General features: G+C 45.6%; 1 protein-coding gene across 6 annotated transcripts in view; it reads right to left on the bottom strand.

Annotated features, from left to right (window-relative positions):
* Positions 1-13,506, bottom strand: part of atp8b4 (ATPase phospholipid transporting 8B4) — a 288,525-nt gene that overhangs the window by 148,193 nt on the left and 126,826 nt on the right. For 5 of the 6 annotated variants that reach the window (XM_080214353.1, XM_080214351.1, XM_080214349.1 and 2 more), the window contains one exon: positions 739-804. In XM_080214353.1, the coding sequence (XP_080070479.1) occupies positions 739-766 (28 nt within the window). In that variant the 5' untranslated portion in view covers positions 767-804. Of the gene's footprint in view, positions 1-181; positions 281-738; positions 805-13,506 lie in introns of those variants that run through there. The other variant, XM_080214348.1, reaches the window with a different exon arrangement.

Genomic DNA, 13,506 nt, shown 5'->3' with positions numbered 1-13,506 from the left:
AGTATCGAATCGACGGCACAATGACATCACCAGATCTAAATGCCAGTTAGGTAAATGAACATCAGTCAAGTAACGTTCTGGAGCTTAAAGAAGCTCACCTCCATAATCCACTGAACCTGCAAATTAATACTGGCACCAAGTCACAAGAGACAACACATCTGTTCGAAAAAACGATTTCTACCTGCAGGTTGCACTTGAACTCTTAGGACGCACATAGGTAACACAAACGAAAGCATCTATTTTCCTTTAAAGCAAGCTGCTTTGCACTGGAAGTATCCTACAACTACTGACAACAAATGAACAGGTTGCTATGGAGGGGAGACTGTTTCTCTTGGGTCACTTTACGGTCCGCTGAAGTGAAACATTAAAAGGTAGCGCGGGCTCCGTAGCGTTACGGGGGGGAGACGGGACGGTGAGCTGAAAAGTATGATTTGCACACATCTCCAATTACTCCACGGAACAACAATCTTCAGGAGCAAATGCACTCTATCTCTCCCCGCCAGCATGCGGTGCAGTTAAAAGCAGCCTGTCCACTTCATAATGGATCCTCAGTCACACACTGCTCAATCTCCCAGATAAAAAGCCTCGGTGAGTTGTTGCAGCCTCTATCGCTCTCATGGCATTCCCCGCTCACACAATGCTGTTCGCTAAGGACAAACGCTTATCGCAACAACTGGCAGACACAGATCAGCAAGGGCTATGTGTTCTGTCTATTCCAACAGGAGGAGATTTACTCACCTATTAATTTCTCTCGACAGAGCTTCATAGCATCAGGTTACCTTTGATTTGGGCCCAAATGATGGCCTGGAGAGAGGAAAAGACAAAAATGGGTCGTGTCATCAAGTCACAATGACATTAAGTAACACAATAACTCTGACAAAATGCAGCTCATAAGTGGAGTCTAATTATAACCCATTGTATCATCAGCTTTATTCAACTTCCCAGCAGATGCCTCTAAAGAGCACCTCATGGTAAAAGAAAACCAGTCAAGTTAGTTAGCCCAAGACCTTATGGGAAGATAGTATTGCAAAACATTTCCTGTTGCCTTTGTAACAGTGCTTAGACATAAACCAAGCTTTACATCTACATTTTGAGGCCACTGGCCCCTCCTTGCAGACCATTTCGAAATTCCAACAAAATGTTGACTTCTGGAATCAGGCTGACTTCTCTCTTTCACTCGGTCATCCGTAGGTGGCACAGCGGTTAGCACTGCTGCCTCGCAGCACCAGGGATCTGGGTTCAATTCCAGCCTCGGGTCACTCTCTGTTTGGAGTTTGCGCATTCTCCCCGTGTCTGTGTGGGTTTCCTCCGGGTGCTCCGGTTTCTTCCCACAGTCCAAAAATGTGCGGGTTAGCTGGATTGGCCATGCTAAAATTTACCCTAGTGTCAGGGGATTACCAGGGCATGGTAAATATGTGGGGTAACAGGAATGGGGCCTGGGTAGGATTGGGGTCGGCGTACAATTGATGGGCTGAATGGCCTCCTTCTGCACTGTAGGAATTCTATGGAACTCTACGGAACTAGCAGGATAAATATGTGGGGGCTACTGGGCTGGGACCTGGGTGGGATTGTTGCCAGTTCAGGCTCAATAGGCCTGCACCATAGAGATTCTGTGACCGGAATTTTACTGCCTTGTTTGCCACAGGAATCGGAGCAGGTGAGAGGCGGACGATGGAAAAGTCCAATCGATCTTGGGCAGGATTTTACGGTTAGGGACAATGCTGTAAAATCCCACTCAATGATGTTACGAACTTAGATTCCATAATCATACGGCCCAATGATAACCGTAATGCTGCACTGCATTGTTACTACTGTAATGTGGACAGGCAAACACAGCCCATCACTCTGTGTGAGCTGATTTGAATTGGTGAGCTTAATAACCCATCAGGCTCCTACTGCCGCCAAAATATTTATTGCCAACCCTTGATCAATGTTTCCTGTCCACTGGCTGCGAAGAGGCAGAAACTCGAGTCCACGTTAATTAAACTTGAGCAACAGTGAGATCCATTCCAAAATCCAGCTGCACATCAGCTACGGTTCCACTGGGACCGCAATCTTCCCTACTGAGACCAATCTATGCAACGTGTGTGAAATTTGGCAAAATTGCTTCACTTGCATTTGAGATGGTGAAGTTACTTCACATTAAATGTAGGCAGTGCGGTTAAGTTCCTCTTGATGGTCAAGTCAAGTGGAGGCCTTTCAGGAAATACCTTGAGGGCCGCTATTTGAAATCTCCGTCAATCCCCATCTTCCCAGCTAGCAATAGGGTCTACGCCAATTCTCTGAAAGAGCATATGAGCCCACTCCCTGCCCAATCCCCGTGCATTTACCAAGGCCAATCTGCCTAACTTGCACATCTTTGAAGTGTGGGTGGAAACCAGAACGTTCAAAGGAAACACACGCAGAGAACGTGCAAACTGCATATACACGGTTGCCTGAGGCCGGAAGTGAACCCGGGCCCTTGGCACAGTGAGGCATCAGTGCTAACCACCATGCAGTCCCATTGAACTATTAACTTTTAACTCATTGGCAGAGTTCCTCTATTGTATTTCTTCTCTTTCTTGCTATTTGTGTAAGAATTATGGATTTCACTATAATAATAATTTGGGGAACCACAGTGGGTAGCACTGCTGCCACACAGTGCCAAGGACCCATTCGATTCCCAGCTAGGGTCACTGTCTGTGTGGAGTTTGCACATTCTCCCTGTGTCTGCGTGGGTTTCCCCTGAGTGCTCCGGTTTCCTCCCACAGCCCAAAGTTGTGCAGGTTAGGTGGATTGGCCATATTAAAATTGTCCCCTAGTAGCAGGGGTATTAGCTAGGGTAAATGCATGGGATTATGGGGTAACGGGATAGGGTCAGGGTGGGATTGTAGTCAGTACAGACTTGATGGGCCGAATGGCTTCCTTCTGCACTGTAGGACTCTATGATTTTAATGATACTTAAGGAAGAAACCTGGGAATTGAGTGGTCATTTTGGAATGAATAGGTAAAGTATATCTGCTTGTACAGTGAAATCGGTTAATCATGTCTTCGGACATGTGGGGCGAGATTTTACTGCCTCACTCATTCTGAAACGATAAAATCCTGCCCATAGTCAATGGACCTTTCCATTGGCCGCCCCTCGCCCACTCCAATTCCCATGGCGGGTGGAGAGGTATAATTCCAGCCATGGGATAGTGGGATTATAAACAGGCACGTCTCCCATCTCAGGATGTGACACGTTGCATATCTGGTCGCACATTTGGATTCCGAAATTCAATTGCCTTGATTTCCTTTAGGCGGAGAGACACAGCTATTTGATATAAAATAAATTATTTTGTTCCTCGTAATTTACCTGACTTAAAAGCAAAAGCCAGATCCAAAATGCAAGACATTGCAGCATTATGCATCTGCAAACCATACTGAAATATGCCAATTATACTGAAATGCACCAGTACTTAATGAGTCACTTATTCCAGCAGTTAACAGTGAGCAGAATGCAAATGATTTTAATGGAATCACCACAAGAAATATCTTCACACAGACCAGTTTTTCTACATGTCCCCCCCGCCAAATGAAACATCGTACTGTAAAAACAAGAGGTTGTATAAATTGTTTTGGAAATGAACTAACCTTAAAATGTGTACAATTCGTAGTCAATTATTTTTCTGCATGCTTCAGAGTGAACTCTTACTACTGAATGACTGAGATAAATTTCCTCCGGAGACTCAAAATGTATTTTCTCCTATTTCACTATTTATGTGGTTAGTAAAAGTGGTTTTACCTGACCCATTTCCCGTTGCCACTGCACATATCATCGGAATACTAGAAAAATATGCAAATTCTATTACCCAGAGAATCTACCTTGATGTAAGGTCTAAAAGGCTGTTCTTAGAACAAGAACATCTGAGGAGAGAGTAGGTGAGTTGCCTTTTCACAAGAGACAGAGGCGAGGGTTATACATTGTACAGAGCCTTTTCTGCACTGCATGACTATGATATGTCCATGTCTATGTGCTAACTATTATTAACCCAACCTGCTCATAACTGATTTGATTTGATTATTGTCACCTGTTGGATTGATTGATGTATTATTGTCGCAGTGAAAAATATTGTCTCTTACGCACTATCATAGAATCCCTATAGGCGGCACGGCAGCACAGTGGTTAGCACCGCTGCTTCACAGCTCCAGGGACCCGGGTTCGATTCCCGGCTCGGGTCACTGTCTGTGTGGAGTTTGCACATTCTCCTCGTGTCTGCGTGGGTTTCCTTCCGGGTGCTCCGGTTTCCTCCCACAGTCCAAAGATGTGCGGGTTAGGTTGATTGGCCTTGCTAGAAAATTGCCCCTTAGTGTCCTGGGATGCATAGGTTAGAGGGATTAGTGGGTAAAATATGTAGGGATATGGGGGTAGGGCCTAGGTGGGATTGTGTTCGGTGCAGACTTGATGGGCCAAAGGGCCTCTTTCTGCACTGTAGGGTTCTATGATCTATACTGCAGAAGGAGACCATTCAGCCCATTGGGTGTGCACCAACAATACTCTCACCTAGGTCCTATCCCTGACCCAGGCCCTATCCCTGTAACCCCATGTATTCACCTTGCTAATCCTCCTGACATTAAAGGAGGATGGAGCATGGCCAGTCCACCTAACCCGCACATCTCTGGAGTGTGGGAGGAAACTGGAGCACCTGGAGGAAACCCATGCAGACACAGGGAGAATGTGCAAACTCCACACAGTCAGCGACCTGAGGCTGGAATTGAGCCCGGATCCTTGATGTTGTGAGACAGCAGTGCTAACCACTGTGTCACCATGCCACCCTACACAGGCAAAGCATACCATTCATAGAGTACATAGGGGAGTAGGGAAGAAGGGGGTGCAGAATGTAGTGTTAAAGTTATAGCTAGGGCATAGAGAAAGATCTGCTAAATATAAGGTATGTCCATTCACAACTCTAGTGGCAGCAGGACGGAAGCTGTTCTCGAGTCAGGAGGTACACGATCTCAGAATTTTGTTTACTTTTCCTGATGGAAGAAAGTGGAAGAGTGTATGTCCGGGAATATATGGGGTCTTTGAATATGCTGGCTGCTTTTCCAAAGCAGCGGGGAGTGTAGACAGAGTCAGGGGATGGGAGGGCTGTTTTGAGTGATGGACTGGGCTACGTTCACAACCATTTGTAGTTTGCGGTTTTAGTTAGAGCAGGAGCCATACCTAGCTGTGATACATCTGCAAAAGGATGCTTTCTATGGTGCATCTGTAAAAATTGACGAGAGCCGCAGTGGGCATGCTGAATTTCCTGAGCACTTTGTGCCTGTATGGTTCCAATGTTTGGAGCATTCTTGGTGAATTGTCTTCTGCTTTGGCATCACCTTCCAAACCTGGGTTTGCCGCCATTGCTGGACCCTTGGCCTGTGGAAAATCTAGGCCTTCAATTTGTGGAGTATTGAACACAGTTCACTGATGACCAAGTCTGGCATTGAAAGAATTTTAAAAAACAATCCAAGTTTGTGCGTGCAGTGATTGAAGTAAACAGAAGGTTTGTGTGTATTTCCTGCAACCATTTTCCTGCACTTGTCCCATATCCTCGAATGTTATGATTTTCCAAGTGCGCATCCAAATGATTTTTTTAAATGGTTGGAAGATTTCCAGCCTCGACTATCTTCCAAGGCAGTGCATTCCAGATTCTTACAATCCTCTGAGTGAAAAGGTTTTGTTCTCAAATCCCCTCTGAATCTTCTGCCCCTTTGCCCTAAAGCTGTGCTCTCCATACGTTTTCAAAAACCACTGAAATATATTAAGGTCTTGGTGCTTTTGAAGACATGGCTTCAACCAGCTGCCTCAGAAGATGGGACATTCACTCTTCGAATGCTCTACTGCCCAAAAGGCAGCTTTCAGTGTCCATCTTCATTACCATATTACAAAAGAACAGAACATTAAAACCGATGGAAGTTTTCACCTACTGGGAGGTGAGGAGCTGCTTTAGAAACTTCCAAATATAGATTACAAGAGAATCTGATTATGGAACCATGCCTCCAGCATCTAAGCTCCAAACTCCAAGGAATTAAGTGGGCCAAAATCCTTTGCAGTGAGTGGCTTTATCTATTATCAGTGTGGAACGCAGGGATGTGTTTTATTTAAGCCTCGATTACTGAAGTACTCGATTACTCGGTTTCACAGACTCAGATATATTTGGGAACTGTTTTATCGGAGGTTCAATCAGGTGCTTGGATACACATATCTGTTCCTGAGCTGTCCTAGTCCCTCCACGCCAGTGCTATAGTTAAGAGAGCCAACCACAACCTCCATTTTCTCAGGAGGCTAAGATAATTCGGTATGTCAGCTGCGACTCGCACCAATTTTTACAGATGCACCTCAGAAAGCATCCTTTCCAAATGCATCACAGCTTTGTATGGCTCCTGCTCTGACCAAGACTGCAAGAAGGGTTGTGGACATAGCTCAGTCCATCACACAAACCAGCCTCCCATCCATCGACTGTGTTTACACTTCCCACTGCCTCGGGAAAAGCAGCCAGCATAATCAAGGATCTCATGCACCCCGGACATTCTCGCTTCTTCTTCCATCGGGAAAAAAGATACAACAGTCTGAGATCACGTAGCAACAATTCAAGAATAGCTTCTTCCCTGCTGCCATCAGACTTTTGAACGGACCTACCTTCTATTAAGTTGATCTTTCTCTACACCCTAGCTACGACTGTAACACTGCATTGTGCACCTTCTCCTTGCCTTCCCCCCTATGTAGTCTATGGATGGCGTACTTTGGCTGTATAGCATGCAAGAAACAATACTTTTCACTGTACACCAGTACATGTGACAATAATAAACCAAATCAAATTTACAAGTTCTTGTGGGAAGTGGCTCAACAGAATTCCATTCGCAACAGGAACAAACTAAAAAGATAGCATCTGATTTTGTTTACAGCAATGAACAGGACTATTTTACAGATTTCTCTGCCACTTAAATCATTGTAAAAAGTAAAGTTCCCATTACTCTGACCAAAACTCCTGCATCCACTACTGTACCAATGCTGCACCAGGCCCCCTGTGCCTTCTCTCGAGTGCAAGCACTAATTTAATACCAAATTGCAGAGAGTCTTGTGCTGGTACCCCATCCAGTAAACAGATGACGAATTCTAAAGGGACTTGACAGGAGTAGATGCACAAGACGATTTTTTTTAAATGTGTGTTCACGGGATGTGGTTGGCATTGACTAAGCCTGCACACTTATACCATCGCTAATTTCTCTCGAGATGGTGAGGGTGTGGTTTTACCTGACCCATTTCCAGTTGCCACAGCGTGTATATCAAGATACCACCAAAATATGCAAATTGTTACCAGATATAGCCCTTCATTCACCATATAAAAAGCAATGTGAAGACAAAATATATTTAGTCTCACCAGAGGAAATTCATCTCAATGTTTCCACTGGGACATCATAGCAGTTAGCACCAAACTAGGTGACACGGTTTGAAAAATAATAAAGGTCTCCCATTTCAGATGGAGATAAGGAGGAAATTATTCTCCTAGAATTTCTCGCTCCCTCTAGAGAGCAGTGGATGCTGGGGCTTTATTCTTAATTTATTAGTGTCACAAGTAGGCTTACATTAACACTGCAATGAAGTTAGTGTGGAAATCCCCTAGTCACTACACTCCGGCCCCTGTTTGGGTACACTGAGGCAAAACTTAGCATGGCCAATCCACCTAGGCAGCATGTCTTTCGGACTGTGGGAACAAACTGGAGCACCTGGAGTAAACCCATGCAGACACGGGGAGAACATGCAGACTCCGCACAGAGTGTGACCCAATGTGGGAATTGAACCTGGGTCCCTGGCGCTGAGAAGCAGAAGTGCTCACCACTGTGCCACTATGATTCATTGAATATGTCCAGGACTGAGCTAAGCAGGTTCTTGATTGACAAGAGAGTCAAGAGCAATGGCGGACAGGCAGGAAAATGGAGTCAAGACCACAATCAGTGCTGGTCTTTTTGAACGGTGGAACAGGCTTGATGGGTGAAACGGCCAATTCCTGTTCCTATTTCTTGTGATCACACAATCATTCAGCCCAACTAGGGATGTGTATTTAGCAGTAGTATAGTACCCCAACAGTGCAGGAGGAGGCCATTCGGCCCATTGAGACTGGATGCAAAAAGTGGGGCCTCACACTGAGGGGGCAGAACCCGGGGTTTGAAAGTGTTGGATTGTGAGGGAAAGTTGATGTTTGTAAGGAATAAAGGCAATTGCGGGGGTTTGAGAGCCTCTTCCCTACCCCAACAAAGACACCACAATTACCTGTCCACTCCAGGCTTGACTCCATCCCTTCCTTCACCCCACGCCGCCATATCTCACCAGACCCTTTAATTTGCCTCCTCAATTCTGTCAAAGTTCAGAAACTCCCACCCCCATCACAGGATCTGAGAAAGGCTCCTCGAAATCTCTGCCACAGATGCTGATGCCAGCTCTTACAGGTACTTCTTTCTTAACATTATCATTTCAGAGTCAACCTCATTGCTGTGGATATGTCACCCGTAGAAGCAAATTTCCTTACAATTGACAATTAGACTTTTAATTCTAGATTTTCATTGAATTTGCTGCTGTGGTGGGATTCGAACCCAGGTCCCTAGATTAGCAGTCCAGTGTCAATACCACAACGCCACTGTCTCTCCATAGTGTAAGTAGGTTTTGTGAGGCACAATCTTGTGTTGACATGAAGGTACAAAGTGTTAAATATGAACGGGCTTTGCTGAAGGATTAACTCGGAATTATTAATCTGTTCGATGAACTGAAGCAGTTAACTGACACATCTGTTAAATCTTTCCAACTATTTTTCCAAGTGCTTACTTAGGGAAAAAAATTAGATTGCAGTTAACAAACACAGATTTGACTTTAGTTGTGCTGGGCAGTCAACAGGCAATTTTCCATCATCTTACACATGTTCCCACAGCTTTGAATCTGTGAAATAAAACTGTGCGGGGGTGGGGGGGAAAGGGGAACGTGGGAGGGAGTGCGGAAAAGGGGAACGTGGGAGGGTGTGCGGGAAAGGGGAACGTGGGAGGGTGCGGGAAAGGGGAACGTGGGAGGGTGCGGGAAAGGGGAACGTGGGAGGGTGCGGGAAAGGGGAACGTGGGAGAGGGCGGGAAAGGGGAACGTGGGAGGGTGCGGGAAAGGGGAACGTGGGAGGGTGCGGGAAAGGGGAACGTGGGAGGGTGCGGGAAAGGGGAACGTGGGAGAGGGCGGGAAAGGGGAACGTGGGAGGGTGCGGGAAAGGGGAACGTGGGAGGGAGTGCGGGAAAGGGGAACGTGGGAGAGGGCGGGAAAGGGGAACGTGGGAGGGTGCGGGAAAGGGGAACGTGGGAGAGGGCGGGAAAGGGGAACGTGGGAGAGGGCGGGAAAGGGGAACGTGGGAGAGGGCGGGAAAGGGGAACGTGGGAGAGGGCGGGAAAGGGGAACGTGGGAAGGTGCGGGAAAGGGGAACGTGGGAGGGTGCGGGAAAGGGGAACGTGGGAAGGTGCGGGAAAGGGGAACGTGGGAGGGTGCGGAAAAGGGGAACGTGGGAGGGTGCGGGAAAGGGGAATGTGGGAGGGTGCGGGAAAGGGGAATGTGGGAGGGTGCGGGAAAGGGGAATGTGGGAGAGAGTGATTGAGGGAGAAGGAATATGCAAGAAAGTGAGTGTATGAGAGAGAGAAAACACAGGATAGACACTGCTGCACCAAAAGACATAGATGAGAGTTTATATGCGAATTCTATTTAAACATTTCAAATTTTCCAACAGTGAACCATTAAGCCAGTCTAGACTGCATTCAGCATTGCTATACCAAACTGAACCAACATCCTTAGCAGGTTTACAACTGTAGCTGGAACAGGGGATCTTTCAGTGCATGTCCCAGTGACACAATTCTAACTTATATATAGGCTTGCTACAATGCTACAATACAGGTACAGGAAAAACAGATTCCATAATGATACACAACTCAGCACGTTAGTTTCAGGCTGCAAATAAATCTGTTTCTTCCCTTAGTGCTGCCTCTCTCCCTTCTGAGGACTCATTCTTAGGTGTTTAAAACTCTTATTTTAGCAAAAATAGTTCAAATAATGTAAAGTGTTTGGGCCCGTTTCTTGGGAATCTATTTTAACTCATTTATTTTCCAGAGATTAATTACTTCAATAAGTAGTTTACACAGAAATTAGACACACAAGTATGAACAAGGATGCTAAACATTGTATCACTCCCAGGCCTCGTTCTGAAATGATTCCAGTGAAGCAGATGCTTGTGATATTAGATGGCAATAGATACTACAGGCATCTTAATGCAGATTTATGCTCAATTGGCAGGTATGTTCACGTGAAGGGGGATAAGAACATAAGAACATAAGAAATAGGAGCAGGAGTAGGCCATCTAGCCCTTCGAGCCTGCCCCGCCATTCAATAAGATCATGGCTGATCTGTTGTGGCTCAGTTCCACTTTCCCGCCCTCTCCCCATAACCCTTAATCCCCTCTCTTATCAAGAACCCATCAACCCGCGTCTTAAAAATATTTAGCGAGGCAGCCTCCACCACTTCAACGGGCAGAGAATTCCAGAGATTCACCACCCTTTGAGTGAAGAAGTTCCTCCTCAACTCCGTTCTAAACCGCCTCCCCTTTATCTTGAGGCTGTGCCCCCTAGTCCTACTGTCTTTTTTGAGCGGGAAGAGTCTCTCCACCTCTATCCCATCCATCCCATTCATCATCTTATACGTCTCAATGAGATCTCCCCTCATTCTTCTAAACTCTAACGAGTACAAGCCTAGTTTATTCAGCCTCTCCTCATAGCTCAATCCCCTCAACTCCGGTATCAGCCTAGTAAACCTCCTCTGCACTCCCTCCAGGGCCAAAATATCCTTGCGCAGGTGCGGCGCCCAAAACTGCACACAGTACTCCAGCTGCGGCCTCACCAATGCCCTATACAGCTGCAGCAATACCTCCCTACTTTTATATTCAATCCCCCTCGCTATGAAGGCCAGCATCCCATTTGCCTTCCTGACCACCTGCTGCACCTGCAAGCTGGGTTTTTGCGACTCATGCACAAGGACCCCGAGGTCCCTCTGCACCGTCGCCTGCTGCAGTTTTTCACCACGTAAGTAATAGTCCTTCCTAGGTTTACGCAGAATATTCAAGTTGAGATGCTGCTTCAGAAATCGAGAAAGAGCAGCGTCTCACTTTTCCTTCCCTGCAGTTGGAGACTGGAAGCCTGACGGAGGTGGGGTTTGCCTCTCTGAGGTTTTGCTGTTTTGAGGGCATATCCTTCTCTGAAAATTGCTGTCGGAATCTCTGCCTGGACGTATTAAAAAGTTGGAAATCCAGGATCACGTGAGCATACTTGTTTTTGTGCTGACTAATTCTGAAGGAGAATGTATGTCCAGGAGGTATTGCTTTAAACTGGAACAGCAGCGATAGCTAGCTTTAAGGAATATACTTTGCTATGTCTAAGTATTTGAATTGGTAAACATTGTGCTAATTCCTTTCATTATATTCTAACAAGTGTTCTTAAAATATAGCTTGTTTTGATAAAAGCTTCCTGGTGGATCACTTGATTCTTACCTGGAGTGAAACATCTTACATAATATGCAAGTAAATTACAGCAGATGCCCATTCTATCACACAAACCAGCCTCCCATCCACTGACTCTGTCTACACTCCCCACAGCCTCGGCAAAGCAGCCAGCATAATTAAGGATCCCACGCACCCTGGACATTCTCTCTTCCATCTTCTTCCATCGGAAAAAGATACTGAAGTCTGAGGTCACGTACCAACCAACTTGAGAACAACTTCTTCCCTGCTGCCATCAGACCTTTGAATGGACCTACTTGCATTAAGTTGATCTTTCTCTACACCCTAGTTATTACTGTAACACTACTTTCTGCACTCTCTCCTTTCCTTCTTTATGAATGGTATGCTTTGTCTACAGAGCGTGCAAGAAACAATACTTTCCATTGGAGTATTCTCTGAGTAGAAAACTGGGAATTCAAACATTTTATTCTTTAACCAAAATGTTACAAGTCCCTATTTGAACCGTTACACCCGTGAAACGGGACACAACCTATATGAACTCTTAAACACTCTGCTAAGGAAAGAAAGAAATGAATTTTACAACTTCTGTGTTGCCTGAAGCCATTTCTTGTTTTGCTGTTGAGTTCTTATTCTTCTGTAGCCGTTTGAATAACTGAATACCATAAAAAAGTGAACTAGTGCAAAAAGGAAAATGTCTTTTTTTCAAGCAGAGTAATCAATAAGGCACAGGAAGTAAAATAAATATTGCCTCACATATGCACAAGAGCAAATCTTGATTGCAACGCTCTGACAAGGCAAAACATGGCCTAGTGTTTATCAAATAATCTGAGTTGTCTTTTGTTCCTCAGTAACCAGCAGTGTCAATTGAGATATTTTGCTCATAAGTTAAACTATTTTATTCATAAGTTACATCATGATAACATGCACCTAACAGGCAGTGGTCACTATCCCTCCCCCTAAATGGACTACTCTGTAATATTAACAATGATATTTGGATGGCGCGATGGCACAGTGGTCAGCACTGCGGCCTCACAGTGCCAGGGACTCGGGTTCAATTCAGGCCTTGGGTGATTGTCCGTGCGGAGTCTGCACGTTCTCCCCGCGTACTCTGGTTTCCACCCACACTCTAAAGATGTGCTGGGTGGGTGGATTGGCCACGTTAAATTGCCTTTTAGTGTCTCTAGATGTGTGGATTGGGGGATTAGCGGGGTAAATACTTGGCGTTACAGGGGATAGGACCTGGGTGGGTTGCTCTGTTGGAGAGTCGGTGCTGATACCACAGCCCAATGGCCTCCTTCTGCACTGTGGGATTCTTCGATCCTAATAAAGGTTTTCCATTCAAGGAGAATGCTTGCAGCCCAAAGGCTGAATTTCAATGCAATTTACACCAAAATCATAGAAGTTAAAAGTTCAGCAACAAAAATAGACAAATAAATCCAACAGGTAACTGGGAAGTGACAGAGGGAATATTAAAAGAAGGAAAGTTGAATTTAAAATTATGGCCAGAATTCTCTGTTCACACCTGCAACGGGGATTCTCTGGACCCCCATCACTGAATGGAGATTTGGCTAAGCACCCAACTCTCACTGGCAGTGGTGGCAGGCGTACGCCATTGGAGAATTCTGGCCAATATTAAAGTTGTAACACAATACACCACTTCTACATTACAGGCACAGGATCGTCACTTCTGTACTTCTGAGCCGTGCAAGTATCAGTTCTATATCGAGACCTTTCCGTCCCACATCTCTCAGGGTTGAATCCAGCTGATCCTCTGGGCCTGGTGGTAATGGTAACCTATTCCAAAACTGGGGACATTATGAAAGGGATTCTCCAAACTCAGCACCAACATAAACTCTTCTTCTTTGTAGAGTCGAGTTTTGTGACATGAAGGACGTTGTTGTGCAGCTGGGCCCAAGATCAATCTAGGCGTACGCTTCTGCACTCTTTCCATGTAAATGGTTTGCTCCTGGGT

Source organism: Carcharhinus amblyrhynchos, chromosome 28, assembly GCF_965287045.1.
Source record: "Carcharhinus amblyrhynchos chromosome 28, sCarAmb.v2.hapA, whole genome shotgun sequence".
NCBI lineage: Eukaryota > Metazoa > Chordata > Chondrichthyes > Carcharhiniformes > Carcharhinidae > Carcharhinus > Carcharhinus amblyrhynchos.
The sequence above is the reverse complement of the archived record's forward strand: the minus strand, read 5'-3'. Positions and strand labels throughout refer to the sequence as shown.